The sequence below is a fragment of the Triturus cristatus genome, chromosome 7, assembly GCF_964204655.1.
Source record: "Triturus cristatus chromosome 7, aTriCri1.1, whole genome shotgun sequence".
In the NCBI taxonomy this organism is placed as follows: Eukaryota; Metazoa; Chordata; class Amphibia; order Caudata; family Salamandridae; genus Triturus; species Triturus cristatus.
Window position 1 is genome coordinate 1,691,699,759 of NC_140590.1, and position 17,844 is coordinate 1,691,717,602.

The 17,844-nt window shown below is 43.5% G+C and overlaps 1 protein-coding gene across 4 annotated transcripts in view; it reads left to right on the forward strand.

Annotated features, from left to right (window-relative positions):
- RBP5 (retinol binding protein 5) overlaps window positions 1-17,415 on the forward strand; it is a 56,019-nt gene extending 38,604 nt beyond the window's left edge. For 3 of the 4 annotated variants that reach the window (XM_085619879.1, XM_085619881.1, XM_085619882.1), the window contains exons 5-6: window positions 6,888-7,012; window positions 17,245-17,415. In XM_085619879.1, coding sequence (XP_085476005.1) covers window positions 6,888-7,012; window positions 17,245-17,251 — 132 coding nt within the window. In that variant the 3' untranslated portion in view covers window positions 17,252-17,415. The remainder of the gene's footprint in view (window positions 1-6,887; window positions 7,013-17,244) is intronic. The other variant, XM_085619880.1, reaches the window with a different exon arrangement.
- Window positions 17,416-17,844: the final 429 nt, after the last annotated feature.

Consider the following 17,844-nt stretch of genomic DNA (forward strand, 5'->3'; position numbering starts at 1 on the left):
GGATAAATGCCTCCCAATTAATCACGACAATAAAGCAAAGAGAACCAGACCGTTAAAAAGTACATATGGGTATAACTTTTGATCCTCGATGTGTAAGGTGAAGAAGGAAGTCAGTCTACGCATGCTATAATTTTATTACATAAAGAGACAAACACTCACTTTCTTTTGGAGTACATATGAATCCCTTGGAAAATTCATAAACCACATTTTTGCACCCAAGAAATAGACTCTGCCCTCCCACCCTTGCGCTCATCATCAAATCCTACATATGGTTAAAGAAATATGGATAAAGACAGAATTACAGGCAGGGAGGTGAGATGATCTAAATTTTGAAAAACCTTTTCTTAGATCTCCTCCCCCTAATGCTGAGATGATCTGTGCAAACTGGTAGACTCACATAATCCCCCATGAGAGTTTGTGTGAAATTGTATGATTCAAAGGCCCCTACAAACAGGTTAAAATTGCCTAAGGGTCAGCTATCAATCTTTATTCATGCCTCCCCTGAACAAGATTAAAAGCAAGAGGCTCTAAACCCACCATTCATGTCAAGGTTGACATGTTTCATCACTATTAATTACCTTAATATGTCACACACCTTCTTCAGGAATTTGAAGATGAAAAGCACATACCCCTGACCTACAAGGAGGTAGGATGTGGGGCACTTACAACATCATAGTCACCTCTGCATCCAGCTTGTCCAGCCTTAGTGTAATTACTCATGACTGAAAGTAATCCTCCAGTGGTAAAGTGGACTGCCTACTCTGGACATGGAGGCAGAGCATGCCAGCGTAGGTATCTTCAAAGTTTTGTACCGGAATTCTAGGTTATCAAGGGAGAAAACACTGGAAATGTAGGTTATTAAGGTAAAAAACCTAATCAGTGACAATAAGGTTACATTTTCAATTTGTCACCCACTACTGAAAAGTGATGCGTCTAAAGCTACCTGTCAAAAGGTCTGCTGTAGGAATCTGATCAATAAATTATTTTAGATTCAGCAGTAACTTCTCTTACAAACCCAGACGTTTATATTTAGGTCTCGCCTGGCGTAAGACTGCGCAGACATGCGCAGTCTCGCTGGCGAGATTTAATGTTTTGGTTAGATTTCTCTAGTGGGCTTTAAGCCCCGCCCCTCCTTTCCATTGGCTAGCGTCACCGTTTATGCTAAACGGTGGCCAGCCATTGGAAAGGGGCATCTCGTGACATACACTTTTCGCTTTTAGAGCCGTCTCAGTTGGACTGGCTGCCCCGACTTACTGCTGGCGTAAAAGGTTTTCTTATCTTTATGGGGCCAAACACATGGCCCCATAAAGATAAGAAACCAGTCATGCGAGTCAGTCCAACTGGGACGGCTCGCGAGCCAGTCCAGCTGGGATGGCTTCTCTCCCCATTCGTTCATGTCTTTCTTAGCTTCCCTTTCTCATTGTTTGTACCCCGTATTTCTCATGCGGCCCCTCTCTCTTTCTCCCCTACTTCTCTCTACATGTCTAATCTCATCTCCCATTGAAATTCTCACCCCCTCTCTGTATCATCTCTTGTTCTGTTTCTCGCCCTGGTTTCCGCTGCTGTTGGCGGGGAGGTTGCGTTGTCTTTGGCTCCGAAAGTCGTTGCCGTGCTCCAGGCTCCCCCGCCTTTACCCGTTCTGAGTTTGTTTCGTTTGGTGTGCAGTTAAGTGACGAAGAAAGGAGACCCGACTGCCGTCATGAGCTTCCTGTTGTGAGTGCTGCACCTCTCGCTATTATTTTGAAGGGACACGACCCCCTCCTCACTCCAGTGCGTATGTGCCCCTCACTCCTCTCTCGGCGGGTGCATGGTCACCTGCACCAGTGCTAACTAGTGAATAATTCCTATCTGAAGTTTTCAGTACAATCCATTAGTCACTTTTTGCTTTGGTGCTTTAAAATATTCGACAATAGAAGATTTCGCTGCACACTGCTGATGCCTCCTTGACTACCCGGCATCTTGAATAGGCACTCATTGATTAAAAACACACAAACAAGTTGGAGGTTAGCAGTATTTGTTTGCCGTGAGCCAAGTTGCTGAAATGTCCAAAAGTGTGCTATCCAGCGTCAGCTCAAGGTTACTAGGCCCGCTTGTCAGCTGCTTTTCCATCCCCTCAAAAAAAAACATTACATTTTTTCGTATGTGTTGCATCATAGCCACCAGCGCTTTTTGGGTGTTTTGCTTGGACAGTGCATTGTTTTTGTCTTCAACTCGACGCCTACAGGTTCGCATTAAACGTGCGTAGCACTCATTGGGACCCAAATGGTTTCTTGGAGCTGGCCGGTCAGCTTTGTAGCGGATACCCGGCTGGAAAAAAAAAGAAACGTAACTTTTATATTTGCAATTTCTAATGCACCTAAGCAGTCGGGTATCCATGCCTTTGCCCACGGAGAGTGCTTTGCACTCGGTTGCAGCTGCCATGTTGGGTCATATTTCTTCCTCCCTCCCCACCACCCAGCGTTCCCACCCCGGTCCAGAGCCCTGCCTCTGCTGCTCGCTTCTCAAGCGCTGCACTGTAAACATGAAGCCCGAAAGTCCCTGCCACCCCTCTCTGGCCCCCTACCCCCTCCCCCAGCTCTGCCAAGGAATGCTGTTGGGTAAACAGTGCATAGAACAAACATTGAAAATGCAATAGGCCTCGCCTTTTATTAAGTTAAAGCCATTTGCTTTGCTATATAATACCATTAGCAAAGCAAATGGCTTTAACTTAATAAAAGGCGAGGCCTATTGCATTTTCAATGCTTGCTGCTCTAGTGTCACAGTCCAAAATGTAACCCTAATAAGAGAATTCTTCCTTTCATGGTCTTTATTCGAGCTGCCATTCGATACTTGGAAATTTTGACACAACAAAGCATTTATAGATACATTCTGTTCCCAAGAGCATAGTTGATGAGCTTTCGAGCCCTGACTTTGTGCCTAGAAGACCTCCCTCACTTATGCAGCACACTTTGGTTCCATTTCTACTTGGCACAGATCACCAAGGCGCCGAGTACACCCGCCTTTAGTAAGCTTACGCTCTGACATTATAATCCACTAAAGAATCAATATCTTCCCTCTCTGCGGAGAAAGGCCTTCTTCAAACAATGTTCAATTTGTATTCCTCTAGATTTCTCTGTTTGCATGAAATTGACAGTGTGAAGATCTTCCATAGCAAAAGGAAAAGCAATTTTGCGCTCTGCTAAGCCGTGGGTCCCAGCTTTGTTGACTCTGAGACAATAACAAATGGGGCTCTTTGAAAAAATGTTACTGACCCCCCCAGAGTCTCTGTTCACTTTTATAATAATGGTTCTGAACTTATTTATGTTATTTTTATTTAACAGTTGTTTTCTAGAGCGCCAAGTCCACCTAGTCAGATTTCAGGGCGCTGTACATTGCATCCAGGTAATCAGTCAGTGAAAAACAGATCGACTTAAAATGTTCTAAAAAATATCATGGATCGAAAAAAAGGGATACAGCTGACTGACAATGCAGGCAATTACGTGAACAATGCACACAAAACAGTGCACATACATTTGTATTACAATGGTATAGGTGTGAAATGCTCTAGCGTGGCCTGTACAGGTAAGCGCGGTGGGGCGGGGGCAAAGTGATAAATGAAGGAATAGGGAAAATAAAATAAATAAATAAATAAAACCACTTACCTTACATTTGACGCATCACCAAATCAGCGATATGGTGAGCGCAAGGTAAGGGGTTTTATTTATTTATTTATTTTCCCTATTCCGTCATTTGTCACGTCCACTCACCCACCCCTGCCTCACCACGCTTACCTGCACAGGCCGCCACTGGAAACGCTTTCCATAAAAAATACAATACAAGATCCACATCAATACTGATTTTAAATGAATTAAACTGCGCCTACGGGCTTCGTTACACATTTGACTTGGTTTGCAAGTGCTGTAAACTGCAAATTTCTTGTTCGCTTCTTTGAATGGGGAACGTTTCAAAACACACCTATTTCCTGGTTGCATTGGAGCCTTGTGTTAAGAACATATAGTCATTGGCATACGAATGCTCTACGGTGCCCTCAATGTTGCAGCAGCAATAAAATATGAGGTGTGCGAATACAAATTATTGCAATGTATTTCCCAATTTTCAATGCAGGGTTTCTCAGCACCACCTTGTCAGATGTGTCCAAGCTAAAATGCTGACGACACCTTGAGCGGAGAAAAGGTCCTAAGTGGGACGCCATTTTGGAATCTGTATGAGAAAGACAATCCCACCAGAACAAGCCTGGTGGAGCTTGTCCTCACAAACAGGAATCACATACTGAAATCAGTGCAATAACATCGATTTTGGCATGTTCCTTCTCAAACATAAAGGGTTATATTAGATGACCTATAATTAAGGCTTCCATTTTTAGGTCTCGCCTGAGACAGCGCATGCTGTCTGTTTGAGACATTTAGTAAGTGGCTTTTAAAAGTGCCACCAGAGGCTTTTGGTGGCCTAAAACTTGAGTGCACGTGAGCGTGCACGCCCGCAGCCGCCATCTGCCTTTCTGTCATGGCTCATTAATCCTCCTCCACCCCCTTGCTGTCTGCTCTCACTACCCCCCTCCCTTCTCCCCCTCCATTCTCCCCCTCCTTCCTCGTTAGCTTGTTATTCTTATCTTCCGAAGCATCTGATGTGAATTCTTCAAGGAGCAATTCACTTCCGACTAAGCCAATGCCGCCTCAGACAGTAGACATTTTCTGGTGCTTGTTGTTTGTTTCTTTTCGTCGCATTTGGCATATAATCACTGTATATAACGTTACACCACTAAGCACTCTTAGATCTTTTTCACTATACGGTAACTTGCTGCACAGTGCCCGTTTTTTATTTAATTATTTAATTCTTTAATTTGTTACAATTAGCGTCCAGTTGTATTAACTTTCTCCACCCCTGCTTAGCTGTTTTCACACTAGTTGCCCCGTCTACTGTTGGGGTTTCCGTTTGGACTACATACAGTTGGGACATGTTTGTGGGGTTACATTGTGCGTCAGCCTGTCCATGCAAGCCACTGTGCTTTACCTATGCGATTCCCTTAATCAGCACTGCGCTGTGATTAGGCCATAAGCCCTATCTTTCATTGAGATCGCACTCGCATCTCACCGTCTTTATGGCGGTTAGCTCCCACGCTCGTCAGACTTTAATGCGAACATAGGCTAGTTCACGCGTCTCCTTCACATTTTTATTCCCCCACTGCGCCACCACTCTCATTTCTTTACTTCTTTCACTGTCCTCGGAACCCTTTCCCGTTTCGGCATCAGATATCTATCCACGATTTGGGGCATTGTCGTGATTGTGCATGTCATTCTCTGCAGCAAAATTACAGTTAATCAGTTTGCACTGTCATCATATTTCACGTTCACCGTAAAACACACGCATTTCGTGACTCCTAACGTAATGCAACTCAGTTACCTGCCTATAAAGCTGCTACTTGCACGTAGCCTGGTCTGTGCCCGTGTCTTCTTTGCTGCCTGCAATCACTACGGGACTTGCTGATGACATATATTTCCCCACATTTCATGATTTTCATACTGACGTGACAAAGATTGCAAGCTTTTGTGAAGCTGCAACAAATTTCATAGACTTTTGCAAAGTATACCTTTCTGTGCAATTTGTATGGCCTCATTCAAAATATAGAACCATCTTTATAGTCAGTGAAGAGGGTGGCCTCAGCAGAACAGGAATATATGTTTGCTATATATGAATGCACACATTTATAATCAGATCAGACTCTTTATTTCCAAGAAATGCATTCTTACAGAAATATTGCACATTATTCAATTCATTGACATAAGCAATTACAAATATCATAAAAATCTACAATAAATAGCAATTAATTAAATCAATACAGCAAACACAGAACACCAACCTAAAACAAATATAAAATGGTATATAAATTAAAATATCTTAAAATTAATTGAGCGATCTGCAGCGCATTATCCCACACGTATCAAAATGTTTGAAAGCGCAACAGTTTAACCAACACATGCAAAGCTCATTCCATCAGTTAAGGCTACAAGAGAGCATTATACAGACCTACATAACATAAACTGGCAGAGAGACAATCCATTTAAAACAAGGATTGGCATTGCCAATAGGTCTCGCTTTTGGGACCTTTTAAGTATTTAGTTATGCAGCACAATATCCTTGGTGCAATAACATCAACTGTTGCATGGCTAAACACTTATAAGGTACAAGGTTTAGACATGCAACAGCTGATGTTGTTGCACCAAGGATATTGGGCTGCAAAACTAAACACTTCTAAGGTCCCAAAAGCGAGACCTATTGGCTATGCCAATGCTTGTTCTGTTTGTACTGATTTTTACAGAAAAATACAGACAGAAAACAATCAATTCCCAAAAAGAGCAGTATTCGCTCTAACTGACCTCCCAGGCGTTTTGTATTGTTAATATCAGGGGAGAGGATGTGGTCCGTCGGCTAGACTGCCGACTTTGGTGCTGGAAACCAGGGTTCGAGCCTCGGGGTCGCGTCCACATCCTGTGATTCTGGGCAAATCACTTAATCTCCCCGTGCCTGAATGTGTAACGTAACCGGTGCTCATTTAAAGTGCTCCAATACCTTCGGGTCAAGTTCGCGCTATATAAATCTGCAAAAATATATATATATATGTATGCAATAGCACTCAGTCTTCTAATGGTCCTACTGCTTCGAAATCATAAACCAAGTGAAAAACAGTATTCAAAAGGGAGTGCTTCTGAAGTCAATGTTTTTACTGATAGTTCACTTAATCTAGATTACTCAAACATATTATTTCTTCTTATAGATCCAATATAATGCAGGAGCCATGATATGATATGATATTCCAAAAAAGATTGCCTTTATTCTTCACATCTGTCAGTTAGTCAAGTACCAAACACCTTGTAACTTGGTTTCCACAGGAGCAGAAGAGCAAATCCCTAATTCCAGACTCCACTACCAGTGAAATATTTTCTCTTGCAGTGAAGAAGGGGAAGGGGAAATGGGATAAACAAGAGAGACTGCCACTGCGTTGTTCTCCTCTCAGGTAACCACTAGGATTGCCACGAACACCTGTGAACACAAGAACAGAGTTACTACTTCAAACGCTAAACCCTAGTATCAGCACCCATCCCAAAACCTACTACTACTAATTACCTTTTTAATACAGCGGTCTAACTTCTCTCTTGCCCTGCAATGGTAACAAGGCTTACAGCTTCTCTCAATAGCCCTGCATATGATAACAAGGCTTAAATGTGTGTATGCTTTGTTTCGCTCTGTCACTTAGCGCTTGGTTGAAGAGCTAATTAATTGTCTTTCATAGTGTGATGATCTTGAATCTTCACTCTCTCTTTACATTAACTTAAGGTCACAAATGGATTGAACGCTACAAGGTTGGTTAGCACAAGTATATATATATTTGTATTTACTGATTCTAGCCTGAGAGGCTTGAAGATTCCTTTAGCGCTGCACTCACTACGCCTGTAGATAGTTTTGGTTCAAGTCCTCAGGAAGGTGCTAACTGCGCAGAAATACTAATGTCTCTTTTGTCTGTACACCGTATATGGAGTTCTGTAGGTGACTGGAGCACCATCGCCTCAAAAGCTCTGCTCGTAAATAACTGCAGTTCATGAAAGTTCCCAAATCGATTTTATAATCTGAGGCTGTTAGAGAGAGACTTCTCCCTGAGTAGAATGATGAAGACTTACTTGTGATTATCGATCCCCTGAATATGCTGGACACCGCTTCAGAGGGTGGGGGACACTCACCAAAAATGCCCGTGCTTCAGGGAATGCCAATGTTAAAACGAAAAACAATTTTACTGGGGTTTTCCCAGTAGTTACTGCCAAACATACACTGGGAGTCAGGCAGAGCGCGAATGACAACAGAAACGCCGCTCTCCTGAGGAGAAAGATTCTTCAGAGGAAGCAAGAGGCGAAACGTTACCTTACGCTACAATAACAACAGTTGAAGTGCGCAGCACGCCAAGCGCGCGTGCACTAAATACACTAATCTCCTTCTTGCCCTGAACACTAGAATGTTAACTGGCACAAGAAAAGATGGTGGCCGCCATCTTAGAATTAATTCGAGGACGCAGGAGAGCATGAACTGCAAACAATTGAGATGGTCTCCAGACCCTTCTTCTTAGCCCAAAAGGTGATGGTGAGACAGCATGTTTAAATCTTAGGGGACCAGTCCTGACAACAACATCAAACTGCAGCCCAGCCAACGCGTTTCGCCCAGATAAGGGACTTCATCAGGGTTTAGAGATTTCTTAGAATATCCTTGTGGGCAAGCGTAAGCCACACAGAAGAAGAGGAGGCTGAATAGTGGTATCACACCCAAGATTCATTAAAAAATCCTGATTGATTCTTCCTGGATAAGTGTAAACCAGAGAAGGATGAATATCTGTATCACCAGTGGGACCTGCCAGGTTAAGCAGTAAGGCGCAGCATTTCATCCACGCGAACCCTTCTCATAGGCAGCCAGAAAACAACTTATTTCCTGTCTGTATTTATTTTTAAAAGCAGAAAAATATAGAAAATTGTGCTTCTTGTGAGTGACACTCCTTGTTGTCCTTCATGAATTCCAAACCAACTGCTAAGCAGATAGACACCATGGGGATCTAAAAACAGATGAGATTCCCTTAAATACAGGCATATGTTAACATATGTTTGCATATAATGCTAATATTTACCTCTTGGGGTAGTGTTTTGTGATATTTGGCTGCTTAAATTGCTAAAACGTGACATGCATCAAAGTATGAGTGCATGTTTATCAGTTAAATAAACGTGGAATATACCATTTTACAACTCCATTTATTCTCAAAACATAAAATAAATATGGATTAATACCACTAACATCGGCAAAAAAAAATATGGATAAATACAGACAGAGATGTTGAAAACATAAATACCATAAAACTGGGAGCCCTACTTATAATGCACTAGTGAAAATGCATTCTGCATATACCATTACCTGTGGTGTTAGTTTTACCGTACCGCATTTAACGCGTGTCTCCCATTGGAGAATGTAGGCTCCCACTGCTTCATCCAGTAAGGGTTGCATGCCAATGAGCACATTTCATGCCTTGGCTATGCCACTCACACCTCAGTATCCCCAGATGTGTTATTATACCTTTAGGCGTCCCCAAATGAACTCTTTGGTGCCTGTGCATAATGAATTCTGGCAAAATGTGCAAAAAGACACTTCACAGGATGGATTGAAGTTCTGTCCCAAATGTAAGTGTTTTGGGGGAAATTAAGTCGCAGATGATTCATTTTTAAGCACAATTATCAGGCAGGGTTGAAATATTGCTTTACCTGAGTGCTTGGCGTTCTTCCCAAGTGAATCTTTCAAAATGTGTGTAAGCTCCAGAGGTCAGATCTGGATGAGCAGGAAGGCACCGTCAGCAGACGCCCCATGACAGCTCAGAGAAGCAAGCACCCCTGAATGCACCAGCTACCATGCTGATAACTTTTTAGGCATTTGAAAGAGCAAACAACTAGCTCCAAGAAATGGTGCTTTCCAGAGAACATCTTTTTTGCAGCAGGTGCATCATAAACAGGTGTGTTGCTGTACTTAAAACTGATTGAAACCAAATTACAGAAACCAGGGTGTGAATGACAAGGAGGGTAGAAACATGTGATCGATGTGGTACATGACAGGACTGTATTTATTTTACTTCAGACATTTACACAATTGCACATATTTACAAGATGAGACATATGGACATAAAGTGATTTACTCAGAATCACGATATGTTTGGTCCATGTGCCTACGTCAGGAATCAAATCCAGGACTCCAGGATAAAAAGTAAACAGAGTCACTAGACATATCGTCCTGGAATTCTGCACTAGAGATATTCATCCAGTCTGAACAGGCTAATAACAATATTGATATCATACAAAATTGGGGATCAAAGCATAGATACCTGCACCAGTCTTGATGTCCCTATTATTTTTAAACAGAAAAAAGGTGCAAAAAGGGCTTGAGACACAATCCCCTAGGTCCCAATGTGGAGAAACCAAAAACAGCCCACTTGGTCTCCCCAATACCATACAGCAAACAGACAGCCCTGCACACTTATAAATATCAAACGTGTAAAATACACAGAAAGTAAGCTTTAGACAAAAACTGTTTTCCCAAAGAAAAATCGATGTCGTCTTGTGTTTTTAGATTTAATCCTTTATTCATTTTTCTCTTTTTAAAAGCGTTTTTTGCAACCGCCAACGCGTTTCGTCCACAATCGGACTTCTGCAGGGCTCACAGTATATGCTTGACGAGTATTTCATATGACCATTGCCAATTTGTTTGGACCAGTTGATTTAAAAGAAAATCTATCTGAGCAGTAAAGTTGCGTCACCTCAGAAGTTTTCAATAATAACCGTATGTCGGTGAGTAAATGCACCCGTCTCCACACGATCGTCTCAAAAAGTGTTTTACACGTTTGATATTTATAAGTGTGCAGGGCTGTCTGTTTGCTGTATAGTAACAAGATTGACCCTCGAGTGATGCCGTACCTGGAAGGAATATGTGTTCCGGGGCTGCAAAGGATTCATGAAACAAAATCCTGATGCAGCAGTTGTGCCTGGCCCACAAGTGACTGACATGAACTCAACACAGGCGCATGCCACGGGGGTCCAATGACATTGCACATTCGATTCACAAGCACTCTATCATTGACCACCCCTCCTAACTTGACCTCCTTCCAATCATGGTAACATTAGCCACCTAAGCAGAGTGGAGTAAAATCTGTTTTCCAGGTTTGTTGTGCAAGGGTCTGTCACTGAGGCTCTCTTGTCATCTGGAAGACATATTAACTCGTAGATGACAGTTTGGGTCGTCGATTCTGGTCTGACAAATGCCTAATGCATATCCCAAATGTCAGCAGAAGGTTGCGGCAGTGGGCGTCAGAGTGCAGCTGAAGGTCGCAAAAAAAATCCTCTTGCATTGTAGGAGCGCCATGAAATTTGCAAAATGGCCATATGGCCTTAGAATGAAATAGGACAGCAACCAAATTGTCTAGAAATAACTCAAATTTGTCATATTTTGTTTAGTGGCCATACTGCACAGCATAGCAAGCAAAATAAAATTGACAGATTTGAATAGGCGAGCAAGCAATGCTCCGAAGCAGACTGCACATCATAGTTGCTTGGCTAAGTCCTCAACAAGGCCCCTAACCCACACTTCGAAACCAGGACAACTCATACAAACATCACATTTGCCACAACACATCTCAACACTAACTTTCATCCTGATGAAGATCCCAGGAATTATCATGGGGGTGAAACGTGTTGAATTGTTTGTGACACACCCGGCAGTATGTAGAAATTGTATCTGATGCTCAGATAACTCTGAGAAAGTTGCTTTACTTAGGGAGTCTGCTTGAAATCATCTTTCTTAAAAATATATAAGAAAAGAAATTGGATTTAACAATTGAGACACAGAAAATGCTTGAACTGATATCTGCAATAACTCATCTGAGCATAACCATCTGTTTTCAGTAATTTCACTGATCCACTTGAAATCAATCAATATATAAATTTGAGAGTGTGTCAACTTTTAAAAACATTTATATATTTTGATTTGGTTGTTATTTTCTGTCCAAACGCTTTTAGTACTGTATATGAAGAATAATTACTGTAAAATGTTTACAATAAAATGTTAATTGTTTTGGCATGAGCAAGGAAGTCCTGGGGGCCAGGTGTAATGCGGTCCTTAGATAGAAGGAAACAGTGAGCAATATACACAGACGGGCACGTCTGTGCCCACCACCGCAGGATAGAATAGTACAATATTCCACTCACTTTTCTGACTTCGTTGCGTCAAAACCTTGCGCCTGCTTGAAGCAGGCATAAGGCGTGACGCACCACGTTATATACGGGCCGGCCACGAGCATTGCTGGAGTTGCGTCGCGCTTGCGACACGACTCCAGCAATGCGCCACCCTTCCGACAGGAGATGCGTCACGCATCTGTTTATCCTTGTGCCACGATGCGCCGCAAAGTAAACGCGGCGCATCTGTGGTTGCGCAAGGGTAAACTTGCGTGACGCATCTTACCTGGTGCATCCCTGCTGATTTGCAGGGATGCGCCAGTCATCATAAATCTGCCCCTAAATTTGGTGCCAGTCCACCTCAACCCCTACCCCATCCGCCTCCTCCTATTGTAGACCGTAGTGGGGGGAGGGGCAGCCGCTGCAGGTAAGCGCAGTGGGGCAGTGGAGCGGGGAGGGGCGTGGGGGAGCCAACAGACAATGGATTATGTTTTATTTATTTATTTAATTTGACTTATTCCGTCGTATTTCGACTTCCCCCCTCCCCTCCCACCCCGCCCTGCCCCACCGTTCCTCCACGCTTACCAGTGCCGCCCGCCTCTGTGGAGGGGTCCGTTTGTGACCCACAGGTCACGTCCTGGCGAAATACCTCGGAGCAGGGATTGCCCTGTGAACAGGCATTTCCCCCCCTTCGTCTTTCCAATCACCTATTCAGTTGCTGAACCGAGGGTGAGAGCACCTGGGAGGGGGCTGAGGGAGAAGGAAGGGGGAGTGGCAGAGAGGCAACTGAAGGAGACTAAAATATTAAAGAAAACATAATTTTATGAATGACTTGAAAGCAATGAACCGAACTGGTGTCTGGAATAAAAGATTGATTCAAACCGGAAGCTCAGGAGGTCTGGTACCTGTGCGTCCCTCCAACTGTAGGCGCCCGGGCCTGGGTTCAGCTCGCCCATGCCTAAAGCCGAGCGGGGGGACAGTAATGGAAGCGCGTCTAGAACAGGTTAATAAAAGGCTTTCATTCCAGCTGCCTAAAATAATAATAAGAGAACAGAAACGAAGACTGCTGGAGGCATCACTTTCAGTGGAAAACAAGAAGTAACTCGATTTCTTCCACTCAATGCAGCAATAGTGTGGGTGCCTGGAGCTTTCCTGGACAAAATGCATTTGATGAAATCTTGGCTTATTTTTTTTATTTTATGAAACAAATGGATTTCTTAGAACCGGTTAATATCGAGCCGCTCTTACGTACCACCTCCATGGGCTGACTTTGTGGCTTGAATGAATATTTCAGCATTTCCAGGGATCTTGTCAGCAAACACGGTTCTGAGCTCGATTGATCGGGATGACAGATCGTCTGCGGGATCCGAGCGTTATATCTATATTTTATTTATTCAGTGTCACCCCCGGGCCCTATTCACCTAGTGAAAAAACCGATGAGCTTGTTTTCGGTATCGTGGCTCTTGGGCTCCCTCTAGTGTTCATTTGCGTGGCGGCCACAGGGGCCTTTTCCGTCTTGTTATGCTGGCTTGGCTTGGCAGCACTGAGGGCTCTGTCATTCAAAGGGAGTGTGAGACCCTGGTGCCTGATGTACAAAGATTGTTTTCGTTTTCAAAGCACAGTAGGGCTGTTTGCGAACGAAAAAAGGCATTTTTATATGTGCAAAGGTCCAAATTGCTATTAGGAAGGGGTATAATACCAAATGGCAGTGGTATGTGTGAATGTTTTCCGACCGAAATGTGTTCACAAAACATTTGCAGTTTACCACCTACTTAGGTGGTAGTAACCCATTCACAAGGGACCACTTCCGCTTTGTTAATGTTTGTAAAAACTTTAAAAAATAAAATAAAAAGAAAACTTTTCTTGTTACTTTTAAAAACCCATTAAGGGAAAATGGGCTGCATTAAAAAACAAGCATTTGCAATGCAATCGGTCTCGCCTTTGGGACCTTATAAGTATTTATCCATGCAGCCATAGACTGAATACAGCATTTCTAACGGACAGTGTCTACAAAAATGCACCAATAAAAAGGAAGGGAAAACTGCAAGATCATTTCAAGTGGCTTGAAAGACAGATGACTACCTATGCCTCGACGGACCGAAAACGCAAAGCAGAATTCCTAAGAGTGAGAGACCTTTCTGATCGTAGCAAATCCTCTCGAATGGCCAGATTAGATTGTAGACTCTTCATAGGAGCCTTTCCAAGTCGTCTAAGGTATTGGAACTACCCTCCTCCTCCTCAAAGAAAGGACAGGGGTCCTTCGCATACAGTTTCATCCCAGCTGAAGAAGATCTGATCGGTTGGACTTTGGGGCAAACAGCTAACAACCTTTATGGACGTGACAACGAAGGAAAATAATTATTCACACGGAGAGAGTTCACATTTATCAACACACAGAAGGATTGTAGTGAAGCAAAATCCACTGCTTTAGCCCCTGAGGCCCAAAACCTGCTTTTAAATCATAAAAAGCATTTGTGACAGTCATGGCACTCCTTAGTTTGTTACATTTTATAAATCCCTAGAGGCTAAACAATAAGCGAGCGCAGACCTATACAAATAATCAGTAACATAACATATGACATAACTTTAAATGGAACTGTAGTGACACGTTCGATGTATTGACTCTACTGCTGTTACCTGTGCTGCTTGCATTCTCATTGTTATTAAAATATCCTTAATCAAACAGTTGACAATAAACATTTCACACTACTTCACAAACAAAATATGGTAAGGTGACACCGGGGTAACCCGTCTAAATACCTGCAAAAATAATTTTCCTTACAATGGGCACATAGTCTTTAGCCTCAGGTGCAGCGAGTGGGGAGCAGTGCAGAACAGTCAATGACTATTGTGCTGCCATTGGGAGAGCGCAATATGGCATCTTGTGATAACTTTGAGGCCTTTTCTTCAGGAGTGAATTGCCGCCTTTGCGCAAGGCGTATTAAGTGCTCATCGAAGAATGAGGCAGCGCAGAAGAGGCAATTAGCCTCTTTGTTCCTCTCACTTCCAGATAAAGGGAAAAGGGTTCCATCCCGTCCCCTGTGGGCTCACCTGCACCCTAAACAGAAGGTGAGCATTCAGCCTTTCATCCCGCATGGCTCCAGCGAGGGGAAGATGCGCAAGGTGCTGCTTGTATGATGGTGCAATGATAGAAATGAGGTTTCGTGTGGGGTAATCTAGGCATTATTTTAAGCAATATCACACTGCGGCTGTATATGGGAGGCAGGAAGACTGGATCCTGGACTACAGGAGCTGGAAGAGCTACACGGCTGCTTCAGAATGAGAGCACCACTGAAGCTTTCCGAGAGGAAGTACAGATGGGGGTGTGAGGGGGTCAGAGGCTAAAAGATGAGGTAGATACTGAACAGAAAAAAAAGACTGTCTTCAACTGTGTCCTGTGTGTCTGAAGCTGCCAAATGGGATGCTGAATGGACATAGAAAGGGGACTTGTTTGTGAGAAGAGCAGTCGTGAGTTATACAACTTCACAGAAGTGGGTGCCATATTGTAGGAAAAAAGTATTTCCAAATTAGTCCAACCCACGTTACGAGATGATTATGGCTCGGTATCACATTTCAAACACGAAAAAAAGTCAACAATATTTTTGGTTTCAGTGAAAACATGTTTTCCAAATCAGTATTTTATTGAAAAATCGAAGTTACTTGACTCATTTGCATCCCGTATACCATAATTCACATAAAACAAAGGCATTAAGGTATCAGAAGCATTTGCATAAAAAAAACACTATTGCTTAATATTTGGAGCTGCCGGTTTAATCAAGATTATTACTAGCCCAGCAATGTGAGACGAGTCCTTTTATATTTCTATACTCCTGGGCTCTAGATCTGATGGAGGCCAGTGCATTCATTGATGGCACCTCATTCTCGTTGATTACTAAATATAACGGGAAGCAGCATAAACGTGCTGATTGTGCAAATACAGCAAAATATTGTCTTTTGACTTACAAGACAAGTGAATGTTAGCTTCTCAACCATCACGTCTTAACTATTTAGGGGCATATTAACAATGCGGCGATAACAAATTATCGCCGCTTTTGTGGCCGTTTTCGGCCGAAAAGCGGCGATAATTTTATCGCCTTATCAGCAAAGACACGCTATCGCGAGTACTGTTTAAAGCTATGTGCATCACGCACAGAGCCTTATATAGAAGTGGACCCTACCACTTGATAAGGCACTTTCAATGGTACACACCTGGAAGAAACCTGCGGTCCTTAGAGGCCAAATTAGTTTCAGTCCCCAGGGTAAAAAAAGCGAATTGGGGCGGGCGAAGTTTCCTAGCAAAAGCAACCAAGGCATGGAACTCACTGCCACCTTTCCTTAGACATATCTCCAACCACCTGGAATTCAGGAAGGCACTCAAGACCAGTCTGTTTGCACTTTGAGTTTTCTACCCCCGGTCTCAGACTAAGGACGGACCCCTTTGCAATAGCGCCAGGACACCTTCGGGTATTAGCCGCGCTCTACAAAAATTTATAACATAACATAACATTTCAAATGGCAATGCGGTCAGGCGACGAGGCACGAGCAGGGCCGGACTGGGAACCACAACCGGCCCTGGCAACGTGCTCGGCCACCCCGCGCCCCTGCCCCCCCCCGAGCTCTTTGTCAGGGCCGGTTTTCGGCCGATTTTGTTACAGGGCCAATTTTGCAGCTATGCTGCAAAAACGGCCCTGTAACAAAAAACGGCCCCCAGGGGCCCGAAACCGGCCCCCACCAGTGCGGCGCACCGGGGGCTTGCCCGGTGCCCGTTACGGCCAGTCCGGCCCTGGACACGAGGGGGGGCGGTGAGAAGGCATCGGACTGCAGGAGGGGGGCACGGGAAGAAAGTAGTCTGTGCTGTGAAGGGGCCAGTAGCCGTGGAAGGACACAAATGACTGACATGGCTGTTATGGGGAGGGACTAACAAGCTTAAAACCAATCGAAAGGAAGCATTTATAGCCTAAGCCAATTAAGAAGATGGGCCAGAGAGTGGGCGGAGCTTCCACGATGCTTCCCCACCACAGTATATACTGCATGCCTCGCAAAGCGATGGCAGTGCATTCGCACTGCAAGGCTAGCGAGACCTAAATAGCTTTATTGAAAAGCAGTCACAGACATTGTGATCAACTGACCACAGCATGCCCCCATTTGTGTGAGTTTTGCGATTCCCAATGGGTCACAAACGAGTCCTACCTCATGTATATTAATGCGGTAGATCTATTTGCGACCCACTGGGAATTGCAAAATGTGTTAAACACACATTTGTATATTGCCGTTTGCGATTACCAAATAGCGAAGCGCAAAGTTCCATATTTGGTAATTGCAAACGATTACCTATGTACATCTTTCCTCTGGTTCTGTAGGGAGGCAGAACTCAGAGCAGCTGACTCAAAAAAAAAAATCCTGCACTATTTTGTGTTTGTCTATAGTTATTATTATAAATGTCTGTAACTATTTTGAAGTAAAAATAATGGGCACTTTAATGTCTCTTCTCGAACCCTTCTAGGAGATGACAGCTGGGAACGCTGTGGGAAGGCAAGTATTCCGGAAGGCCGCATAGCTTCAGCTGCTTCACTGGACTCATCGCAAGTGTATGGTCGCCTCCTAGCCTTAGAACCGCATCTCCTTTCTGCTATATCCCTTTACGCAACTCTTTATAAAACCTATTTTAAATACACTTCTCTCTTCGTGGTGTTTTTTTTAACTATGTTTCATAAGTGAAATCCTGGTAGCGGATAAAGGGGTGATGGTCAACATGCGCAGCCATTGAGATGCTCCTGGCAGTGGACGCTACAGATTTAATTGCCTCTTGGCACTTAAGTAATAGGTGACATTATTACCCAACTCAATGTTATCCAGTTTTGTGTCTCATTCCAAGGCAATCTGGAGTCATTACTTAGCAGATTGCACCAAAGGGATGGATGAACATGCTAGAATCAATCTTAATGGCTAATAATTACTGCCTATGCATTCCATTCCATCATTTTAGCTGAGCCGTACCACTACAGACAGCAACTAACCTAAAGCAGGTCACTTGGAATCTTTGAGCTCAGTGCCCATCTGGGTGCACATTTTTACAATAATATCTCAAAAGTGATGGATGGAA